Source organism: Ixodes scapularis, unplaced genomic scaffold (genome assembly GCF_016920785.2).
Source record: "Ixodes scapularis isolate PalLabHiFi unplaced genomic scaffold, ASM1692078v2 PGA_scaffold5__190_contigs__length_132052651, whole genome shotgun sequence".
In the NCBI taxonomy this organism is placed as follows: domain Eukaryota; kingdom Metazoa; phylum Arthropoda; class Arachnida; order Ixodida; family Ixodidae; genus Ixodes; species Ixodes scapularis.
Window position 1 is genome coordinate 44,624,112 of NW_024609880.1, and position 24,642 is coordinate 44,648,753.

General features: G+C 44.8%; 1 protein-coding gene across 1 annotated transcript in view; it reads right to left on the reverse strand.

The window, feature by feature from the left end:
* Window positions 1-1,193: 1,193 nt before the first annotated feature.
* LOC121045711 ((3R)-3-hydroxyacyl-CoA dehydrogenase-like) overlaps window positions 1,194-24,642 on the reverse strand; it is a 103,300-nt gene continuing 79,851 nt past the window's right edge. Inside the window, exons 4-5 of the mRNA XM_042294191.1 lie at window positions 2,312-2,445; window positions 1,194-1,468 (exon numbers count right to left, since the gene is read on the reverse strand). Of these exons, the coding sequence (XP_042150125.1) occupies window positions 1,194-1,468; window positions 2,312-2,445 (409 nt within the window). The remainder of the gene's footprint in view (window positions 1,469-2,311; window positions 2,446-24,642) is intronic.

Consider the following 24,642-nt stretch of genomic DNA (forward strand, 5'->3'; position numbering starts at 1 on the left):
TCGCTTCTTAAGGCCAACTCTCCAGAGCGAAACCGATAGGATACATAAAGAACCTAACAATTCAAAATTAAACTTCCTAAATGCTCGCGGCCCCTAACAAACTACTTTCGCTGGCGCAGCTTGGATCTTTCAGGGGAGAGGAGATGCACCCATACATTTGCAAATACTGGCGCTCACTGTATAACATACTCTAACATTGCGCCCACTAAGACGATGGAGACCGTTTGCTTAGGCAGTCCGCAGTACCTGTGCCGTGTAACGTATAAACCTCAAAATCGGCGCCGCATGCGCAAAAAGGCGGATGAGGCGGCGGCTACCTTTCTTCCTACCTCGTCGTCTGAGCCTACTTTCCTATTTATCTTACTGTCAATTTTGTGCAATTGATAATACAGGACGACCGTGAGGAGGACGCCGCGTTCCTCACTTCATATCCGCCGCCTCCGAGGGGTGCACGTAGGGTGCAATTACAAACAGTGAGCCGCGAAAATTAACGAAAGGCGGGTCCATACAGTCACCGACAGGACGGAACGGCGGGTATAAGTCTCCTGTAGTGCCTCTTTCATAACCGAACATGTAAAAGGTTATCCTTCGGCCGTTCTGTCTCAATTGTGAGCTTCCATCTTTTCATAACGCTGCAGCGTAGTCAATACACCAACTCAACCCTTTCACGGCACGGCACCGCGGTGTGGCTGCAATCTGCACTGCGCATGTGTAGACGCGTCGTTTCTCCACCAACAACAGTTGATGTTGGTAAAGCGGATTTGTTTGTGCGTGTTGGTGTAGAGCTCGCACGGCGTAAACTTCCGTCATGCTTTGGCTGCGCGTGCACGCTCGAGATTCCCAAGACCACGGAAGCGTTATGGAATGTAGAAAGCTCTAGCTGGAGGTGGTGTATAACCCGAACTCCTCCCTACCGTCTCCATCCTCCGAGTGACTAGAAAGAGCTTCTAGCAGCCAACGCACGGTGGAAGTCCAGGCACCCGAAAGGGACGTCCTGTTCTTCCTGTCTTGTCAGTCACTACAGTTGCAGGTGCTACCTACCGAGTTCACCACACTTTTGCACACCCGAAAACAATCAACAAAACGGTGCGTCACAGCCCCCACTGCAGCGTGGTTACCGATGGTTTACATGTTCACTTTACTCGAAGAGTTGCTGGCCACGTCGTGGTCACGAGTACGCGAACATGAAGCGATCAGGAGGCCATCTTGGCGTCTCTCTGGGCGATGTAGCCTGGCGGGAGCGTTAGTTCTGCAACGTCACTCGCTCGGTGGCAAGGTGTGGTGCGGACGCTGACCGGCTGCGTGGGCTGGTAAGCAGGACTCAGCGGCCTGAGCGGCGTGACGAGCCGCGGAGAAGAAATTCGAGACTCGCTACTGTAAGCGCTGGGCGCCGACAGCGAGGCACCCGTGGACTCCTGCGTTGCATAGAAGGCCACGTCTGGGTGGATGATACCCTGGGCGTCTTGAGCTGTGGCGAAAACACGTTCGTGGTTCACTCTGCATATTCAGAGTGTACTTGTAAGAACGCCAGTAGTGGGCGGAATATCGTTATTTCCTCTGTGACAATTTTGCTGGAAAGCATCATACGAAATACTAGAACCGGAGTTGTCAAAGTTATAGACGACATTGAACTCTGTAATAGGGATTCGGGGACAAAAGCTTAATTCCCGTGTAAGCTATTCTACCCCTAAAGTTATGGTTGCCAAAAAAAAAAAAAAAATAAAAACAACCTGGTTACCTTCTCAAAGTTCGCTTTTTGCTTAAAATAATGCCTGAGATAACATGTCCCTTTGAGAGACAATTCAGGACCAGGAAAGAAGTGCTTTGATCTTATATTTCTAGATATTTATTAATTAATTTATTTATAATTAGCACCGGTCTCAGACTGCCAATTCAGGAGAAGAAAATATATGTCGTAGAAGATTCACTAGCAAAAATACATACGTCTGGTAGCACTGCGATCCTAATTATAACAAAAGTGTTATAATACAATATAATAACCAGAATACTGCGAATAAGACTGCACATACGAGACATAGAAGCATACACGTAATTACTATTTCCTAAAAACAACAAAAAAGAAAACACAAAAACTAAACTGAACACAAACAAAACTATCACTCAAAATCTACCAAATCATGAAGACTTCTTTACAATTATTTAAGACACGACCGGGTGAAGGCGTGTGTCCCGAATGAAAACTCGGTGTGATGGGGGGCAGAATGTATTGCATAAAACATTTGCATGGCGCACAGCTGTTTACAGCTAAAGTTACCGCTGCAAGCGCTTTTGTGCGAAAGTTCGTACTCACAAGTTCTGAGTGCCGCAGCCGGCAACGCGGCCGCGGATAGGCAGACGATGGTAGCCTTGCGCGGCCTTCGGCAGCACAGAACGCACAGCACCGTGAGGGACACCGACGATGACACCACCACCACGAGAGCAATCCTAGAAGAGAAAAATCGCCTGGCTTAGGCATACCGTCAAATGCAGTAAAGATGCGATAGCACTTGATCTTGAGTCTAACGATCTTGATACTTGACCTTGAGTCTAATGAGCACCACCCGCTATCAAAATTAAATGCAATGCGGCACGAACCGAAGGAATTGTGAATGTATGAAGGACTTATTTTTTCTTCTTTATCCAATCACCTCTTTTAGGGAGGGGGGGGGGACATGCATAATATTATTTGAGTTGCCGCAACGGATACAGTCTGGCAATGAACTGCCACCCCGCCTACGAAATGATTCTACTAGAGTGTGCTTTCTGCCCTGCTTGGAGCCCCCGTTCTTACGCAACGGACGGGGGGAAGGGTCAGCGAGTCGTTAATCACCCACCCCCTCTGCGCGGTGCTCCGCTGTTGGTTCAGCAGGCTATGACGTGAAGCCAGCAGCTGAGCTCTGCTGCTGGCAATCCCTCCAATGACGTTGCTACGATGCGAACGACGTGAGCAATCAAGGTCCTAAAAGGGTTACCATGTAAATATTTCGCTTTAAAAGACAAAAAGAGTCTGAGATATTGTTTTCGAAGTACTAAGAGAGTTCTTTCAAATCTTTTCAAATATCTAACTTTCTTAATTGAGTATGCCAGAAAAACGATACAAAAAACACATCTATAGTTGAATATTTCTGCAGCTTTCACATCTTAATGTCCCAGGGGTTGGATAAGCAGTGATGTAGAGAGTGTCTTACGATGCGCACGTTTTTGTAGTGATGATGGGCAGATAGGGACAACTACCGCGCCTTCCCGAGTTTGAAGCGTTGATAGAAAAGAGACTGCGAGAGTTTTTACTTTAAAGTTACACTTGAGAGCTCTCCGACTACTTTCCATGACGTCAGGTGGACCTGCGTGCCCAGAAGGTTTCGAAAGAGTAGTTTGCGTACGGGTGTTTGCCGTTCACATAGTAAAAGCTCAACAAAAAAGAGAGATCGTTGAGCGCCGGGAATGTTGGGAAATATTCGACAGAACGAAACTTCTAAGACAGACGTTGGCCAACGATGGGCAGACACTAGTTTGAGTGTTCGTATACAGCACACATAGTGTCGATATTTTTCGTGCGTGATAAGCAGGATATTGGCGTCCAAACTGCGCTCTCTGATAAATTATGTATACTGTAGGGCCTTGGGTGAGCAAACACATGTTTTTATTAATATTTCCTTAGTGCTTCGAGCTGACCTTGTTTCCCTCTCTCTTTCTCTCTCCGAAAGAAGGAGGGTGTCACGGCAACGGGGTAGCATGCTGAACGATTGCCGAGACAAAACAATATATGTTTTCTGTCACGAGTTCATACGAAAAACGTTCCATGTTTCCGGATAAGACCGATGAAATCACAAAAAAAAAAAAAAACTCACTGGTAGGTAAATAACGGCGTTATTTCTTACTTGTTCGTCAAACTCCTCTACTCAAGAGCGTGGTGACCGAAGGAAAACATGGACCCTTCACACTACACTGTTAGCAAAAATAACACGCCCAGACGTGTAAACCGTTGTCCCATAGCGGACACGTCGAAACGTGTTCGTTTTACACGGAGCCATCTGTGTTTTTCGTCTACACATGAGGTGCTGTGTAAAGTTAACACGCTACACCGTGTTTGCCTTCCGAGAAGCACGGTTCAACGTGTTCCTTATGAAACATGGCGGCCAGCAGCCGAGAACAGGCGAGGGACGAGCCCAGCCAGCCGCGCCTTTCAGCCGAACTGAAAGCATACAGGACGCGTTCGTTCTCGTTCGATGTCTTTTATGCACAGTAAACAGTCTCCGAGCGGCGGACGTAGCTACGTGCAAAGGTACCTACGTGCATCGTCGGCGGTCGGTGGCGTCGGCAGCTACGACAAAACCGATAGACAAAAACAACAAAAAAAAAACGAATATTGAACTTACATGGATAAATAGCTCAAGCAAACTCTTGTAATCGGGCGGTAACTTGCGCCACCTAGTGCGATTTTTAGCAACCAATGAAAAAAAAAAATCAGGAGTCGGTTAATACGCTGGGAACTATCACGAGTAGACTGCTACTCTCATATATCACAGACAACACGAGCACCACGTAGGACACAGCAGCGACACATACACAAACACAACACCGACACTACGCCCGACACTTCCTACTAACAACGGACTCTCCCCGCGGCGTATATATGCTTGACATGTACGGGTGAGCTCTTAGGTCGCTGATCGTTACCGATTTATAGAAGAAGACACAAAACACGGCACAATGGACAGCCGTATGTAAGAACTGTTTGCATTTAAAAAGTATGGAGGCAAAATCTGTAAAATTAGTCCTTTGCGAAAAACAACGATGTACTAACAATAAATCTTAAACCAGCCATGAACAAGTTCAAATTTTTGTTATTTTCATGCTTGACCAGTGTTATGAGCAGTCCGACTCGCTTGAATCAGATAGAAAAACAAATGATTGGGATTTTATCAGTACGTATTCAATAATCAATGGAAATTATACTTGCATGCGCAAGGCATTTTTTATATATATTATTGTGAAGGACATCCGCCCAACACTTCACGTCCGCTAGTTGTAGTACGCGTACGGGAGCAGACGCCTTCACTTTTGGGGCGTTTTAATGCAGATTGTTGTCGTATGTCGTGTTGGTGTCGAGCGAAGCGGTGAGGCTTGGGAGTTTGTGACCGGTGTTATTCGTGATCATTAATGTGGCGCTGATGCGTTTTTTTTTTTTTTTTTTTTTTTTTTAATATTTTTATATAGCCACAATGAAAATTCACGAGCCCGTGGCACTGCATTATGCTAAAATCGCGAGCTCCTTCTCTGTTGACGTCGTTTTTCTGGTAGCACTCGTGGATACTGCAAGCGTTTAAACAGTGCACAGTCTCGCCTACATCCGCGGTGACGTAATCGACCTGTTGAAACTTATTTCTTGCGTCATTTTGGAGTACGCAAGGCAATTATCTCGCTGCTCTGGTTTCGGTTATAAAAGCAAGGCAAAACGCTCGTAATTCCCGCCCTCAGTACACGTTGGACATCTTCCACACTTTGATACTGGATAACTGGATGAACGAGGATTTACATTTACTTCAGAGGTCACACTCGCCGCTTCCTCACCGTCGAGCAGCAGGATCAGCTGGCGGCAAGCCGCGTATGAAAGGCTCGAGCATCAACAGCCCAAGTGCACTCGGTGCCGATGCGGGCGATGCGGGTTTCTGTCAACCGCTAGCCCAGCACAGACCGTGACCGTTCCAGTTCTTCGTCATGACGCGGTGTTGCAGAAAACAGCGTATAATACCACTACACGGACCACCGAAGCGAACGCACTGTTATCGTAAATATTGGCTTGTGATTGCGCCTAAATTTGTAAATAATCTTATTCTTTTTTCTGGAGACGCAAACGAAGGGCATAACAAAATCGTTTGCATATTCCGCATACCTCGCAAAAGCATCAGTCACCTTGCGAGAAGCGCAAAACACGGTGTCCGCACCGTCCTGACTTCCCAGTCTTTTACCTGCTTTAGAGCAGTTTGTACCTGTTAGTAGGTATGTCTACTGAAACTGCAACTTGAAACTTGGGGCAGTGCCAGAGGGAAAAGAGACAAATTCGGGCCTCTTCCCAATGTAAAGAAAAACCACTATGTTCTCTACGTAAAAAATTGGTCTCAGTTCATGCATCTGTGGGCAGGTAGAAAATCTTGCCCTAGTTTATTCACACCGCATGATGAGCGCAACAAACTCACACGAGTCACACGAGATTTACAGGAAAACATCGGTGGTGACTTAAGTTTCCCTGAAATTCTGTATAACCGGTCGTTTGCGGGACCGAATCATCTACTCGAGCGGTGTGCGTCGCTGTGCGAACACGTCGCTGTGCAAACACGTCGCTGTGCAAATGCAGTCTAACGACACGAAGCATAGAAACGGCAGATTTAGGGAAACTATCCGAAGTCCCTTGTTCAATTAAAACGACGTAATTTTGTTGAAAACGTCCGCAGCATTTTACTCACGGTATGCGTCGGGAATCTTCCACATTTTTAAACGGAACGATGGAAGATTTACTTTTAAGAACGCTCCCTGCGTCCTCCCCGACCAGCTGGACCGGATCAGCTGACGACGACGGGGCTAAACCCGTCAAACGCAACCCCACAACAACCAATATGAGCTCCGCGTTAGTGCGGGTTTCTACCTACAAGCACTGCACCACACACCACGAACGTTTCGGCCCTTTCTCGCATCGCCGTGTTGCCCCAAACAGAACGAGATCGCCGAAGAACGCAGCGCTGTCGTGAACCTGGGCTTGTGGTTGCGCACTCGTGGACCCTGTGACTCCCCTCGCTTTCAAAGCACACACGACGAATGGTACTTTCCGTCTTCCGGGAACATCACAGGGGCACTTCTCCGGTCACGTCTTCACTATGTGCTCGCAAACTGCGAAGCTCTATGCGAAGCTTCTCGCGTCCCGTCAAACCAAAACAATAGCGGCTGCCAGAAATTTCTCCGGTCAAACAAAAAGAACGAAAGCCAACCGGCTCTTGCTTCCACCGTACATCGACGTTGCGCGTGCGCCATGGCCAGATCGGCCAGATCGCTTGCAGTTGAAGCAGTTGAAGGTTGAAGCAAAAACGAAACCAACTGCAATGTCACGTGTTCACATCGAAGACACGCTTTTTATATCCATTTTAACTGTTTTGAACAATAATTGGACCCATGACTTTATTTGTGGTGTGTAAGAAACTATTATCAAGAGCCCTAAACTAAATGCAAACATGGGCGACTTGAGGGAAGCCGCATTGCCATCGACCAGAAAATGGCGGCGAGCCACGGTAAGCGCGGGTTTCGCCAACGTCCCGCGACATGGCGTAATTGCTTTTGGTGCATATCTGTTTCTGAGAAATGTTTCTTTCCGCGGCATTTGTCTCGACGGTCCTTTCTAAGTGTGTCCCCAAGCATTCCGGTGCTTCGATAGCCGGCAATGCCGCGGTCGTCGCCGGAGGCGATGCGTGTTATCGAGGTCGGCTTCACGGTTATGAGTGTATGACCGAACCAAAACACGTTTTTTACAACCTCGCATGATATCTGAACGTATTATCCGTTACTCATCGTGTAAATTTATGGTAATTTGTGTAAATAGCGTGTTTTTCACCCCAAATATTCACCAAATACACGGCACTTGCTAACAGTGTAGTGTCACTGAAGCACCAGGAAAATGGCTATCCTCTAACCTCGGAGTATTGTAAAAAAAGAGCGAGCGTATCGCCAATATTCGTTCAGGACATCGACGGTAAGCCTTGGTTTATATTGTTGTATTTCTGGGACACGACAGGATTCAATATAAACACGCAGTTTTGTTGACGGTGTTCCCAATTTTGAGCTTAGGCAACATCATTTTTGGCTTGTTACCGGGAGGTGGTGTGGTTATGATTACACAGTTTTTTAGTAAATCATGCTCACATTTGAAATGTATTACCCTTTCAATGCGCTTGTATGCGGATAATACATTTCTAAATGCGGCAGCCTCTCTTTGGGTATACACCCTCCGCAAATTTGCCTGGAATAGAAAGCGCATCCGTGGAAGTGTGATAACTGGATAAATTAGAAAAATAATAAAATTTCAAGCACATCCCAAAAAACATTTGAGCACAGGACCTCAATATGTTTAGCCGGACGCGAAAAACTGTTACTCTCCAACGCGACGGTATTGGACAAGGTACTCGACGTGATTATTTTGGGATATAAGTTACAAAATACCTGCTTCTGAAAGTAGTTGGAGCACTACTCAAATTACTTTAGTCGCGATATATACTGGGTAGAGTAGAAACATTTAGGAATGTAGTTACTTTCCGAGATATTTGCACATTTCGCAATTGCGTACGCGGAGTCGAAGTAAGAAGCAAAACAAAACAAAATATGTGTCTTTTTGTGTTCTGTTCTTGTTTTGTTCTTTTTTTTTTTGCTATTTTGTTTTGTTTTTATTGTGGGAGCAACGCAAAAGAACTCCAGTTTTTCTTTCTGGCTTATTTCCTGCTCTGTGGTCGGCCGTTGCCGCTGCAAGTTTGCAATCGGTTCAGCTTTGCGCCGTGTTATGTCAGTACATATTTCCGTAAAACATTCTAGCGACAAGACGTCTTTAAACGTTTAAAAATCTATTCGAGATTATGTGTTCAGGGAACAAGAAAAGCAACTAAAAAGGGTAGAAAATAATCTAGCAAAAAAAGGCTTGCAAGATACCAAATTACATTAAAACTAATTTAGATAGGGTATTTTTAGTAGGCAATGTGTGTTAGGCACAGGTCTGCAAGGGACAAACTTGTGCAGCAAAGTTATTATGCGCCGTTTTTCTCTCGTTTTTTCTGCACATGAGCGCGTTTCGGGACGGGGCGCTCACTGAATATGCCACTGCCTTTAGGAAGAAGCGGAATTAAAATGATATAGTTGAATAGAAGTGGCGACGTGTGTCGCATAAGATATTTGTTGCATTATAATGTACAAACATTTGATGTATTAGTTACCTGCAGTTATAGTGTACACCGCATTTTATTCAGCTATTAGCCTTCATAGAAGACGCCAAGGCTATCGTGTTTCGACATATATATAGTACGATCCAAACATTTTGGGACTACTTTTGCAGCGTAAAAAAAGTAGACGACACGGTGATGCGCGGGCTGCTGTCGAAGACCTTCATATTTTGACAAAAACCCCGAGACTGGGTCAAAAAGGGACGGACAAACACAAAGTCTCAAATTGTTGAGACTTTGTGTTTGTCCGTCCCTTTTTGACCCAGTCTCGGGGTTTTTGTCGAAATGTTTAACCACCACCAGCTCGTTCGCGCCCTTACCTTTTGTTCACCTTCATGTCTCATTATGCCAAGGGGCGTCGTTCTGTGAACATTGGGATCTGCGCAACGCGAGTTCTTCTAGCCACATGCGTAAGAACAATGGCGATTTCGGCAGAAACTGCAAACCAGAGATAGAGCGAACATCAATTTTGCATCTAACTTGTCTAATCTGAAACAAAGACCTTCGAAATGATTCGGCAGGCTTATGGCTGAAAAGCACTGAGGCGTGCAAGGAGTTTTTAATGGCACTCGCGCTTCAAGAATGCCAAAACGTCACTGGAAAGGCGAAGGGAGATCGAGGAAGGTCCCCTACCTCCTTTCATCTATTAGTGATGTTCTGCCATTCTTGAAGCGCGAGTGCCACTCAAAACGCCCAGCACGCCTTTCTGTTTTGTCGCTATAAATCAACCGAATATTCAAAGGACCCGCTTTAAATATGCCGAATTTGATACAGAAATCATATTCAGCGTAGACTGTGTACCAGCGCTTTTGCGCTGGTATGCAGTCTACGCTGAAATTGCCATTCTTCTCGCGTATATGTAGTCCGCGGACTATACATGTATAGAATATAAAATTCTACCCGGTGCGGACTATAAGGATTCGTATTTTTCTAGGTCGTTCACCGTGACAATATGCGAAGTATTTTATGAGTAACTCAGTATATTAATTGTAATTTATGTATGATGCAAGCTTCTATGTAAGCTAATACGGCAAGCATTTGTCGAGGTGCAGTGTGTATAATACTTTTTACGTTCGGGTGAAGCACTAAGTGCGGACTATGCGCCGCGTGCGGACTATGCGCCGCGTGCGGACTATGCGCCGCGTGCGGACTATGCGCCGCGTGCGAACTATGCACCTGGTGCGGACTATCTGAGGAAACAATTTTATTTTTGACCGCAAATTCGTTTTTGCGGACTATACACCGGGTGCGGAATACAGTCCGGAAAATGCGGTAAACGTATCTACACTGGCAATCAACAGAAAAATATATTGTTTCAGTCACATTTTCTGAGTATATTCAAGGCGCAACTCCAAGAACGTGGGATTTCAAGGATTACCAAATAGATGATTATTGTTCCAGGGGGAGTGCAAGCATTAAAAACTGCTTGCTTAGGTTTTCGCTGAAAGATGAACAGCAGCGCCTTGCGAAGTAAAGACACATCTGTCCCATTCTGTTTTCTATTTTAAATCCTCCACCACTGCTCTCCGCGCTACCGTGTGCGCGGTTTCCTTGACACAACACGAGCGCCTCCCGAAGGATGGCGCCACTGCACAACGATGAAACAAGTATTGTTCGGAAGTGACTGGCGTTCAAGTTCTAACGCCGGAAAAGCCGACTTTAGCCACCTTTTAGGCTGGCAACTTACACACTAAGCTCTTTCCTTTGTTTCTTATAATCCCAATTAAAAAGAACAATTCTTGAATTTTTGTTGGGAGGATAGAACGTTGGCAAAAACACACATCGCTCGCTGCCCCTTTCCATACTCCGTTTCAACGTACGACTAACCGCAGAAGACGCAATGAGGAGCCGGAGCCAATGCATAGATTGGAGCATGTCACGTGACCTTTAAGGTAGTCGGATCTGTGCTCGAAGCAGGAAGTCACGTGACCCGCATGAGGCGCTTGACTATGTCAGGTTGCTGATAACGCCTGGATGCGGCCCGCCTTAACGTGAAACAGGACATATCCAACGCCCTACTCAATCTGAAACTCTGGCGAGAAAAGAATGAACAATGTCGGATAATCAATAAAGATTACGCAATGGGCATCACTGAATCGTTCGATAACAGGCTCTGCAGAGAAAAGAGCATGCGCACAAGTTCCGACGTTTTTTTTTTTTTTTTGTGGTAATTGTTTTGGTACTTATCAACAACTGTAGGAAACGCAACCAAAGATGATTTTGCAAAAAACACATGGGAAGAAAAAAAAATATTAGTACGCTGGAACCGCTTCTATGATTTTTGAAGTTTTTGTTTATGTCATGGTTGGTGACACCTACTACGCAAACTACAAATATAAACAAATCTTAAACGTTTTGCTCTTATAATAGGTCATAGGAACAATTGATTTGAATATGTACAGCATTGTGGAGGTTTTATATTTCGCGTTAAAATGCGTAAACATGGCTCATTTGACGTTTTGTCACTAGATATCTGCGCCCTTATCTAAACAAAATCAATACCTACAACACAATACTTATGTGATATATTCTTATTGTAATGTTCTTTGAATATATATATAAATGATTACTTTAGCTAAAAACAAATATTTTTATGTCACTCAAAACTTGTCCTTAAGTACACTGTTAAACAATTTCAAGAGACAATTGAAAACAAAAAAAAAACAAAAAAAAAAAACATCGAGTTTTTAGACATTTTGAGTGACAGTTCTCCACCATACCCTTATGTATATTCATACATAAAAGAAAAGATGTTGCAACATCTTGATTCTTTTAAGGTTACAACGCTGCAAAGTCCCACGCCGGCATTTTCGCCCAATGCCACAGACGAGATTATCTTTTGATTCCTGGTATTTTATGACCAGATATATTTTTATGCTGCATTCGAGTATTGGGCTGAAGCTCAAGTATTTTAATAATAAACACAATACATGCGCTACTTTTTTCATTTTTTAAAGCCTGCCATGAGTTTTAACATTACAAGTTCTAGCAGCAACAAGGCATGTAGTTGGGCTAGTTGGTGGTACATACTGTTTGGTGGGAACAGCGCAAAAAGACGTAGGACCAGGACGTAGAAACACACAGACTGCTCCCTATCTGCGTGTTTCATCGCCCTAGTCCTGCGTCTTTGTTGCGCTGTTCCCACCAAAATGTTGTAGGAGCTTTATCTCAACTTTTCCCACAAAAGCAAAACAAAATCTACATTTTTTTACAGACAATAGTGGAAAAATAAGTGCATCGGTGCAAATTATATGCGCATATTTACACATATATTCGCGATGAAGTAGGGATGTTTGAGACCAAGCTTGATACGCTGCTGTTCATGGCGGTTGTACACCCGGCTAATCAAGGTAGAACCGACACTTCACTGGGAGAGGTTTACTAAGACGTCCGTTAAGATCAAAGATATTTGCAATTATTTATTCTAATAAAATAAAAAAAAACACAAAAAAATAAGAGTTAAGGTTAGAATTGACGGCCCTAGCTTCTAACCTCGTGACTCTAAAATTGGTCCCATCGGTGGTCGTGAGGGTCTAGGCTTACCGGCTTTGCTTTGCTTTCTGATCTGTCACGTCGAACGATGCAAGGCGAGAGAACGGCTTCCGCATCGGTAGAACGTCATCTTGTAAATGCACGGACATCTTGATTATCGACTGTATTGCCCGGATAAATTCATACCTAGTTTTGTCTGCTATTTCAGTAAGAGCTCGCTGCCGCGTACCTAAACTAAGATAAACCGAGAGCTGGAGTTGGACTAATACCCGTGCCACACGGGCAACTCGAATGTCATTTACAACGAATGACATTTAAACGACCGGCCAATCAGCGCGCGACACTCCGAGCGTGGGGCGTTCCACGCGCGACAGATCGCGAGCCGATTTGTCGATCACATGAATGTCATTCGTTGTAAATGGCATTGGCGTTGCCCGTGTGGCACGGGTATTACTCCACTGGGGCCTTCGAATTCTCCTCCCGTACCGCTGCGCTCGGAGACAGCGTCAGTCGGTTCGTGCATTCCCTATTTGCAACCGATTTCCTCGCGCTCGTTGGAATGAGTGCAATATTTGTGACTGCTTAGATGAATTCGTCAGTCTGGTCTAAAACCGGGCAAAAAAGTGAATTGGAGCGCAGCTCTTGAGGAGGAGGAGGGAAGGGTACTGAGGGGAGAGTAGACCATTAGTCGGGATCGGGACCATTAGTCCCGATCCCGTTGATCTCTCGGAAACTTGTGCAGACTCTGCAGCACAATGTCATTTTCGACGAATAACCTGTGAGGCAGCTCTTCACGCAACATCTTGGAGGCATTCTTTTCGGACGCTATAGCGGGCATTCACCACGGGCACTCACTACTCATTTACAGATCTTCAATGTAGAATATAGCTCGCCTTGAAGTGCAGAACAGTGAGCGGAACAAACATAACTGCAACGCAATCGCACGGCAAACGGCACCCTCATCGCTGGCGGCAACGTCGCCCGCTCCGCGAGGCCAAAAAACAAACAAAGATACGGAGGGGGAAAAAAAGCGCGGTTGGCTCTAGCCACGTGACTTCCGGCCCTCTCTCCTCCTCTATACTCATCCGACCTCCCAGGGATGGGCAGTATTTCAAATACAAGTATTTGAAAGACGTATTTCAAATACTTTGTGTATTTTGAATTTGTATTTAATTACAAATTGGGTAATGTATTTGACGTGTGTATTTAAATACTAAAATGTGGGTATTTAAATTACAATTGTAATTAAATACAATTTTGTGGGCGAAAATACATCCCTCAAATTTATTGTCACTGTCCAGAGCAGAAAGATAACTATGTTCTGCACCGAATGCAGTGTCTCTCAATCAAGCACACGCGTTTAGTGACTTTGTGATTACGGTGCGAGTCCAGGGCAAAAGTAGGGACGAAATCGACGTTCACAGGCAAACTGGCTAAATAAGTGCCTGTGACAACTTGCGATGCTTTCCAGCCTGATTTCCATCCACATTTTTGACTGGAACATTCTAAAAGCGCGGGTCGTCCAGATTTTCGTAACTGGTGCGAGTTGCAACAATAAAAAATTATCTCGCTAGAGCTGCGCATCCTGGTTGTCTCGGTTCTTTGTTGGTCTATACCAAAATGTAATCGACAAAAAAAAAAAGCTGCTTGAAGCTCTGTACTTTGTTCACCTATTACGTCCAAGCTGATTATATTTTCTTGTGATTATATTTCTATTACGTTACTGTCGCACAATAACTCCCGAGTGTGCGATGCAAAATTAAAATAAGATACCCAGAAACCCGTTGCAGGTGCCCTGAAGTCGCTGAATTTTGAGGAATGTATTTGGAAAAGTATTTGGAGGAGACCAAATACATTTGATTGTATTTGTACCTTGTACTTATATGCTTTCTTGGAAATGTAATTAGATTTGTAATTAAATACATTTTTGACGAAGTATTTTGTATTTGTATTTCGATACATATTTGCATGTATTTTGCCCATCCCTGCGACCTCCGTGCGCAGGTTAAGGTTTCGGTTACGAGCAGATGCGTTTCTTGGCTTTATTACAAATATACGTCACTCTTTTAGCAAAATATTAATTGGGTAGTCTTTTGACACTATACTAAATAGCCTGGCAAAACAAAAGCATTTTAGGCTGTATCAGTGTCCCTTTAAACACGTCCAATAGGACGCGTGACTATACTCTTTTCAGCTTAAGTCCACAAGCAGCCGATGCTACGAGGTGATGGGGGCAATCAAGCAGCGTCAAAAGCGCCAGTCACTATAGGCCTTTTTTTTAAGGCGAAGGCCCATTACGGGAAAAGGCGGCGTCGGCGTTGTGCCCCAAAGATGGCCATAAAAATACGTCATCAAGCACGCGCCAAAGGTCAAAGCGGAAGCACCTCAAAAATAAAACACAAACAAAAGCACAGCAACGCAGATTCTTCGTCACGGTAGGCGTGAAGCCGGCGGGGGCCGTGTGCAAAAGGAAGTGAAGTGGGGGAGCGTGATGTCACCGCCGAAGTGCCGTGTGCAAAGGGAGGGCGTGGCGCGCTGCCTCCGGCACTTTAGTTGAGGTTCGGACTTCATGTGTGCTCGTTGTGTGCTTCGCTCGATGGACTGTGAGGCGACCGCGTCTACATTTACGGCCTCGGCATCGACAGTAGCGTCTACATCTACGGCGGCTTCTGCAGGCAAACGTGGCCGCCCACGGAAATACGCCGGAGCAGAGGAAGCAGGCTAACGAATACGTGAACACACGCACCGAATACAATACCGGCAGAAACAACTTTAATACGCGTAGAAACATTACTTGAAAACATTTAACCCGTGGGACTATAACGGAATTCGATTCCTACACGTGAGCAGTCTTAAAAGGCAACTCCGCTTTTTTTTTTTGCTTTAAAAAGAACAATGCAGTCCTCGTCAGTATTACCTAACACCTAGGAAGTTCATACGTCAAATATTACAACGTAATTCTATCTAAACGTTCCTTAAACGGTTCGGCAAACTTTGCAACTCGCCAGGTTGCCGAAATCGGCTGACTCGAGCGGGCGGATTAAAGGGCACCTCCGCCGTAAGTTTGATGGTGACCGATTTCTATAAAATTTTCACCATGTATTTGGATGCCTTTCCTGAGCATGTGTACAAAATATCTCGGAAAAATATTAATTTTTTTAGAAGAAAATGAATTTTGAAATTTACATGTACACACCCAAATCACTTGCTGCAGCCCTACTGGCAACACTGAGCAAGAGCGGCACACGGAGGCTGCCATGATGGCGCTGACGTTGCCGTGACGTCACATGTTGGTCAGGGTGCTTGCTTTTTAGCTAGTTGGTGCTAGCGACTGTCTGCTTTTTGCTTATGTTATCGGTTTATACAGTTATGTAAGAGCGCGTAATGGCGATTGGAAGAAATTGGTGTTGTGTGTGGAAGCGTCGCTTGAAAACACGGTCTACTAAAACCGTCTATTGTCAGACCCCAAGATATAACAAAAAGTGCCTCCAATTAAAAAGCATAACGTCGATCATTTTTTTTTTTTTTTTTTTTTTTTTGCGTGCTAGCAACAAAAGCTGCCTTACCATTCCGCTTCGGAAGCGGCATCTGGGTCCACATGGCGGCGGATCACGAATGCAGCCGCCGCTGGCGGTTTTCTCGGAGGCGATGCCGGCGGATCGTATGAGAACGGGTTATCGTCATCGTCCTCAACATCTAGCAGCATATCCTCATCGTTGCTCGATTCAGACGAGCCTGATGAGTCCATTTTTATCCGCGGCACGAGCACAAAACAGTGACCTGCTGCCAGGCTGGCCAGGCTCAAACTGCACAGGTGCGAGTGTTTATACCATATGTGACGTCACGTCAAAATGGCGGACCAGTCGAGTGGCAAGTTAGTTTCGGTATCGGTTTCAGCGTATTTTAACGATTATAAATTATGTAAACAGTTTTTTCGTGATTTAACCGCTGCTATAGGTTAAATTTTTAGTACCCTTTCCGAAAATATGTTTTGATAAAAACGCTCAAATTGACGGCGGAGCTGCCCTTTAAGGCGCAACCAACAGCGTGGGAGTAGCCAACATTAAGCTAAAGGTCATCATCATCGCCCCATTTTGCTTGCTTTCTCTATGGTACCTGGAACGCGTCTCCGACTGGTGTGTTTACCGCGCCCAAAAAAGTGGTCCCTCGATTTCCACCTGCTGACGTCATAAAAGTGTCATGCTGTCGCCGGTTGCGATCCTGGCGGCGTCCCAACAGTTGTGGTATATATGGCAGACGCCTGTTCTGCTGCAGGTCTCTCTCCACTGCGACAGTCCACGGAAGCTACAGCAGCCGGAGGTTGGGACGCCGTGACGACAGCGACACTCGCGTTCGCTCGTGCTTTTCGCCAGCATTTCTACGGCCAACCGCCAGGATCGCGACAGGCAACAGCATGACATTCCGGCTTCTATGACGTCATTTGTTGCCACTTGAGGACCACTTTTGATGTATGGGCGGAATAGGACGCTAAACCACCAGTCGGAGACGCGCTCCAGGCACCATACTTTTTCCGGGCAAGCATAACGGATGACGTCAGCAACGCTTCCTCTCGGCGCGCCTACGCAGCGAGGTTTTGGGAGCCGTCCGGCCGCCGAGCCGTGGCCCCGCCATTACCGCCGTCTCTCGCGTCACAACCGCCGTCATCGTCTCACCCTTTGTGATTATTGTCTCCGGGAGTTTTGTTCACACTACGGACACAACGTGCGCAGAATTATGCCGCAGTTGCGCAGACGTCGTCGATTGTCATAGACAACAATACGCGTTAAAGAGTGTGGTGCAGACGACACTTGCGCCCGGCACACGCTCACCCATATCCCGCCCGTCATTGCGTAGAGGATCACGTGACATCTCGAACCACATGACAGTCATGTTCTTGGCGGCCCGAGGCCAATGTTGCCGGAAGGAGTCAAAGTTTCGGTTTCGATTTCCGCCTCTTAGTTAAAATTAAATTTACAAATAGATATCCCATTTTTCGCGAAGCAGGTGACGTTGTGTCTTTTACTAGGGCTCTGGCGAACATCATGATGGTGCACTTTTGAAGCTGTCTGACTGGTCCCATTACAATGTAGCATCGACTGTGTCTGGGCTTAAGGTGAAACAAAATATGCTACAAGAAACTGAGACAGAGGAGGAGACTAGAGCGTGAGGGGACGTGTGAACGTCGAGCTCTCATGGGACTGATTAGTGGGTAGAGTACAAAAGCTATTTGCCTTTGTCTCCACGGCACTCGTCGAACGCCTCACAACGCAGAGCGCCGGCGTCCGGCGTTTCGTTCCCGCGTTCTAACGCGTTTGACGAGCGTAGTTGAAATGAAGGTTGCTAGCTTTGGCTCTACCCACTAATCATTCCAACAAGAGGTTGTCGTCCTGACGATTCCCACGCCCTCTCGTTTCCCCTCTCCCTCAGTTTCTCGACGCATAGGTATGGTGTCCCTGCACGCAAAGAACACAGTAGAATACTAACATGAAACAAGACATTCACCTAAAAAAATAAGCGCAGATTGTATGTTTAGTGCAACAATCAATATCAATGCGTTCGAATAGAAAGTTGTAAAGCAATGTGAGCAAGGTCTCTCTTTTTGTAAAACTTATCTGCACAGATTACATTAGGGAACCTTTTATACTTTTATTGAAATAAATATGTTCGCATTAAAATTAACATTCCCTGTATAGTAGGTACTATGGGGGACACAAATAAGGGTACTCTCTCAGGAATGCAATGGCAAAGCCTGCAAAGTTAATCTTTGGTTATTTTAATGAGATCTTGTTTCAGAAGCGTAATGCGAAAATCAAGACGCTTTTACTGCAAGTCTATTACGCACTTTGTGTTTATTGTGATTTGAAGAAACAGCTTTTGGGGTTTGAAGGGATTTATATTGAATTCCTAAGATTTTCACCAACACTTTGTTTGAGGCGAGATTAACATTTCACGTAGAAATATAAATGACTGCGAAAAATAAAAGCGTAATTGTAAAGAATTTTATTTTTGACTAAAATGCATAAGATGGGCAAGCATTATCCTTGCGAAGAAGAAAATACCATGAATGATAAGTTTATATGTCGTGAGAAGATTATAATTTATAACTCATGCTATCTTTTAAATCAGACCCTGATAGCCTCTTTGTAAATACAAAAAAAAAAAAATTGAGTCTTAAATGTTTTCAATAAGTTATTGATATATTTTTTTTTTCTGCCCCATTACCAGTGATACATTTATATCATAAAAACAGCATTGACCTTACCAGAAGTACCATGCTGAGTGTAGGTTCGCCAGGTTCGGCGCTGAACAGTGCTTCAGGGATCCGGACGGGTCATGCCTGTGGTTGCTGTTTCACGGACGTTGCGGCGTCTTTTGTGAGGACTATGTACCTGAACAACAAAAGACGTCATTCAGTGAATAATAATTTCTAAGGTCGAAATCGCTTTTTCAACCACCAGGTTTTAGTAGGTCAAATAAAAAAAAAACTTGCTTCTGAATTCGAGTGAATTCATCTAAAAATATGACAGCAGTAGTAGGGGGTCGTTGTAAGAGAGGGAAGAATAGGTCCACATTTCGCAGCGATTTTTAATATTTTTGCGGCGAATCGGGTGTTGGAAACCCTATTTTTTCATTCGCGTACATGCTTTCGAAGTTTTCTCTAGAATTCTGCAGTATAATATGAAAATAAAAAATAACCTCAAAGGTGACATAAACTACTCAATCTGAAATGGCTGAAAACTTGGCAACAACTGCAAAAGCCTGAATTATTTAGCTGTCAAAATTTAAAAGGAAACTTGGTTTCAATTCAACTTGAGAATGAATGCCTCCACTTTCCTAGCGGCATGAACAACTTTAACTTGTTTCCGTTACGAGCCAGAATATTTGCTGAATTATTTTATTGATATCCACATCATGACATATATTTATGTCTGCCGTGAACTACAAAAGCGTTTAGATAAATATTAATTAAACATTTGACAAACTATCACTTTCGAAACAAAAATAATAAATAATTAAATATAATAAAACGTGGGCCGAAACGAGGTCCGTGGTATGACCGCCTTACATTTTTCCCGCGACCAGTCTCAATGCCACAAAGAGATCCGTAAAGGTCACTGGAGCAGGGTTGCCCCACGTACCCTTGCGACCTTGGTGCTACTGTCCCGGTACCAAGGGTACGGCGTGCAAACTGGAGCGTGACTCCCAGCCGGCCACTCCGTCAACCAGAACGGGCCGGCTCCTTTGTAAATGACCTCCCGTCTAGTGGCGTCGGTGTCAGGTCAATGCAGCGTCCAAGACTGGACCTCTCCGACCTTTTCTCTGTCTTTCGGTGACGCTCCGATTGGTGCTACCAGATCGGCGAATGTTCACGACTTCATAATGTCTCATTAAAATTCAAAATTTTCAACAGACATAACACTTGACATAAAAAGCCTAAAAATCAATAATTTGTGCTCTAATAGCGTAGTTTAGAAATAACTTAGGTTAACCCACTCAGTTTCAGCTACATATGCAAAGGGTTCAACGTCAGGAAGCGGTTGAACACCAATAATATTGATCTTGTTTTTTTTTTTTTTTAACTCAGAATTTAGAAAGTTTTCCGACTTTGATATTTGTTTAATCATTATTAACATCCTTTACGTTCAATATATTAGCTATGACAAATAAAAGAAATGTGAAGAACGTCTTGCAACACCACTCTAAGCGTTGTACTTTCTTCACTTTATCGTATGAAAAGAACTTCCTACCATGTAATACGGTTTTTTTTCTTTCAGTGTTGAAAACTCTTTTATTTATTACGGCGAGAAGACCGGGCTATCTGAAGAGCGTTACAATGACGTCACCATTTAAAGTTAAACGCAGAATTCAATCACGCACCTCAGCCATTACTTCACGAGATCATCTTCGTTATGCGCCATAACAACCAGAGACCTAAAAATTACTTTCAAAGAGTAATTAAATTGCATTAATAATTACTTCGAAGAAAACTGCAAAATGTAATTAAATTACATTACAAATTATCCAAGGCTAAAAGTAATGACATCGCAATTACTTTCCAAAAGTAATGAAATTACTTGGACATTACTTTTCGATACCGTGAGGCAGTAATTTGTGCTAATTTTATTTAAACTCTATCTTCCAAAACTCAAATCTTACTGTTTACACCGCAGCAGCTTTATGCGCCTCAAAGGGAACCATACTAAGCATTTGTTTTGCTGGCGCAAACGACACAAGCGTTAAACATGATGAGTAACTTCTTCTTTAGATCTCACTTGAAGACAGTCGACTCACCGGTTTCACAGTTCATTCGACGGTGAAGGTCCTTAGTTAAAAAAATATATAATTCCGGTTTTTTTTTTTGGTTTTTTCAGAAGTTATAGGGAGGAAGGGAAACTTGAAACGTGTCCGTTCCACCTCAGAAGCAATCTAATCCTATTCTCCCAAGAGCACTAGTTGACGTATTCCCGGTCATGCCTCTCAAGGAGTATTGTTCCCAAACACCTGAAGGGCCCAAGATCTTGCGCGTTGCTCGTCACTCGAGGGGGCTGGATGTTTCATAGCACGAGGGTCGCCAGTTGAGGAAAGGGACGGGGCGACTTTTCTAAAATATGTACTTTCTCAACATAGGCGTGGCGAAATCTGCTCGTAGGCTTATTCCTGAATAAACTTCACAAGGAAAGGCAACGAGGCACACTGCGAGTGGCTTTTGTTTTGCTCGATTCCCGTCTTTCCCGACTACAAAAAGCACATTCACTACCGAGGATACGCACGAAACGTTCTGGGTTGTTGACAAGGCATTTGAGATTAACTGTTCATTCCAGTCATTTGTTGTTCACTATGGTCAAAGCTTACGTTTTGACCTTGCTTGACGAAAGAGCAAGAAGGTCGGGGATCCGTTTGTCTTGTCCTCTAAGGTTTTAAAATGTGTTGACCTCACTGGTGATGTGCCCTTCGCCTTGTAGTCTATAAGCCGTTCACCCCTAAGGTGACAGTGCGGTGGAAGTTACGTGCTCGTTGGAGTAGTCACACGTCTATCATTCGCTACGAAACCACGCTCTCGTTCATACCCACGAGCAGAGGAAGGGACGGGTCAGGTAATCAAGGGGAAGGTGGTTGATTGGTTCTGGTGAGCTCGTAGCTCGCACCGCACTGCCTGCTTAGGGGTGAACGAAGTATAGTATCGTCGTGATGACGCGACGCCATGAATCTGACTTGCCTGGAGTAGGTGAGTCGTGGTCATCCAGTGATGTTTTTAACGTAAGCTTTTCTTTTTCGCCTTTTCAGCTGCGACGTCACGTGAAATTTAGGGGAACTTTTCCGCAAAATTTACCGGAAAACTTTCCCCGCTAAATTCAGCTGAGAAATAGACGTAAAGTGACCTCAACACCAATTCACTTTCCCCACTTCACTTAGCGGAAAATTTATCGCGAATTTCCTGTTAAATGGGAGAGGAGCAGGAAAGGAGGAGAGCGTGCGAAGGGGGAGCAGGGGCACACCCTCCCCTCCGTACCCTTTCTTCTCCTCCTCAAGAATTGGGCTCGAATTCGGCATTACAGAAAATTGTAAACGTCTTTCATTTGTTTTACACATTTTAAAAACCATGTGCGTTTGGAATAAATAACGGAGAACTCATCTTAGAAGCACGCACAAAAATATCGTCGCCATCAGGCCGGACGGAAACCCGTCTGTGGGATGGCGTGTTACCATTAGGGAGTTTTAGCGAGTCGTTTTTCAAGCACACGGTTCCGAAATCACGAACGGTACAGCTGGTCCGTTCTGTGCAACCGTACGTGAAATTTGACATACTCTATAGCGAATCGTGAAAGTGGCGCGACCGTGTGATGAGAAGTGTAGATGTTTACTAGAAGTGGCGCCACCGTTAAGCATGATGATGATCATGCTTAACGGTGGCGCCATCTTCTAGTAAACATGTGAAACATTCTGCAACGTGTAAATCAGTGGCGACGGTGGCGGACACCGTGGTGGCGGTTCATGTTCCCGGCGTACGACTGATGTGAACAAGACGGCCGACGTAACATATGCTGGTCGGAATTTCAAGAACTGCGAAGCTAGATAGAGTAAAAAGTGTCTGAACGACCGTAAAGGTATGTGGTGTGTCTCCGTCATCTTCAACTTGAACGATCGTTCACGTTGTGTGCCGTCGAACCAAATCATTTCGTCTGCTCGCGGTCGCCACAGTAGCTAGTCTGCCCGCAGATCGCAAAAATTTACTAGCATCCGCAGTTTACAGCATTCACGATCTACCATTGTGAGCAGTCCTCGAAAAGATTTGGTTCAACCTCTCAAACGAAGCAGACTTAAACAGGACGGCAAATCGCCTCCCGGTGTCCTAAGCCTAACGTTCAGCTGGGACGGCGAAGGCGGTCGCCAAACCGACCGCCATCTTTTTTTACCCGAGTCGTGAACGGTGCTGGCTGCGTTGCGGTGACGACTCCAGCGGCCGGAATGGGAGAAACGATCGAGAGGAGCCTCCCGACCCCCAAACGACTTGCGCGCGCATGCGCAGTGGTGTCGCGGATGCGTTCGAGGGCGAACCGTTCGTGTGGAAACGACCCGCTAAAACTCCCTATTATCTGCAGTCCCAGACGGCCTGTGTTTCTTGGGAAGTGTTTTCCTTGACCTGTCGTCTTTAATCTGTGACACTACGGCTTTACGGGTCTACTGATCTACCAAGGTATATGTACATGGGTAGCGAAGCTTCCATAGAAGCCCACATGTCGAAAAAATGGCGGCCCATGGAGCTGCTTTAGCGCCATCTATGAGTCGTGGGGACACTTCCGGCGGAACAAAAAATCAACAGGAAATGACGACACTTCCGGAAAAAAAACGTGACGTCATGCGTGCGTGCGGTTTGGCGCGAAAATTAAACAAAACTAATTCCAGAGATCACAGGTAAATGAACGACATATACACTAAAAAGTCTCAAACATAGCTCCGTGTTTGAGCTTTGTTTGATACTTTTTAGTGTTTATGTCGTTCTTTTTACCTGCAGTCTCGGGTTTTTCCTGGGGTGTTTACATCTTGTGTTTACTCTATACTGGAATACTGGATCGTTTACACCCTTATTTGCCCTTGCTCTTATATTTTGTTCGAAATGTTTTTTTTCTGCAGCCGACTTTGTTAGCCGACCTGCTATGAGAGTATAGTTTCATTTCGTCACAACCATCGTGTCTTTGCACTGTGGTCAAACTGCAGCCGCAGTGTTTTGCTTTTTGTTCCTTCAGGATCCCTGGGAAATATGTGAGAAACCTGAAAGCAAATTATGTAATGTCACAAAAAAGAGCGAATCAAATTGCTGGAGTGTGTTGGGCGTATGAAATACACAACAGTGACTCTAATGCAAGTCCAACGTCGCTTTAACAGTCGCGTTTTATTTGTTTTATTCACTTACAATCATTCACTCAGATTACTCACTAGAATTATACAATCGGTATCAACTATTTTCAAAAGGTCATGGTCGAAGAAAATTAATAGATCGGTACATAAGGCACACTGTTATAACATAAGACATTGTACAATCGGCTGGACGTTGTGAGGACGTTGACAGTTGATAGACAGCCACTAATAACTCGGAGGTTCCACAGTGTTCCGACGACAACTGAGACCACCACTGTAATACACAGAAAAGCTACACTTTTCTACACATTCCTTGGGCAAGGTACCATAACGCTGAAAATATCTTCACTTGCATCTGCTGGTGCTGCTACACGGCAACGCAGCGATTGTTTGGTGGAGGTCAAGGAATCCAAGTGGAGTAAACCCTCTTGGAGCCCTGTGGTATGCTGCACTTCATAAGCCCCTGTGGTATGCTGCACTTCATAAGCCAGTTTTGCTTCACAGCTTTAAACTCTATATATGAGAATAAGTTAGAGGACCACATTCTCCTCAAGAAACCGAAGAAAATGAAAGGCTCGAATAGAACATGCCTGCACTGCTTTAAAAAGTACTCTGGGTGGTCTCACATACGTAGTCTGCGCACTTGCTGCCTAGCTTTACACTTTGCTACTGTATCAAATAGTCAGCATTTTTTTTTTTCCGCGCGAACCAGTGCAGAATGGCTCTGGCAATCAGAGAAAACAAATTATCATAAGAACTTTCGTCACATACAGTCAGAGACTTTGAAAGCTTCTGGTTAAAAAGGACACAAAGAGTCCGC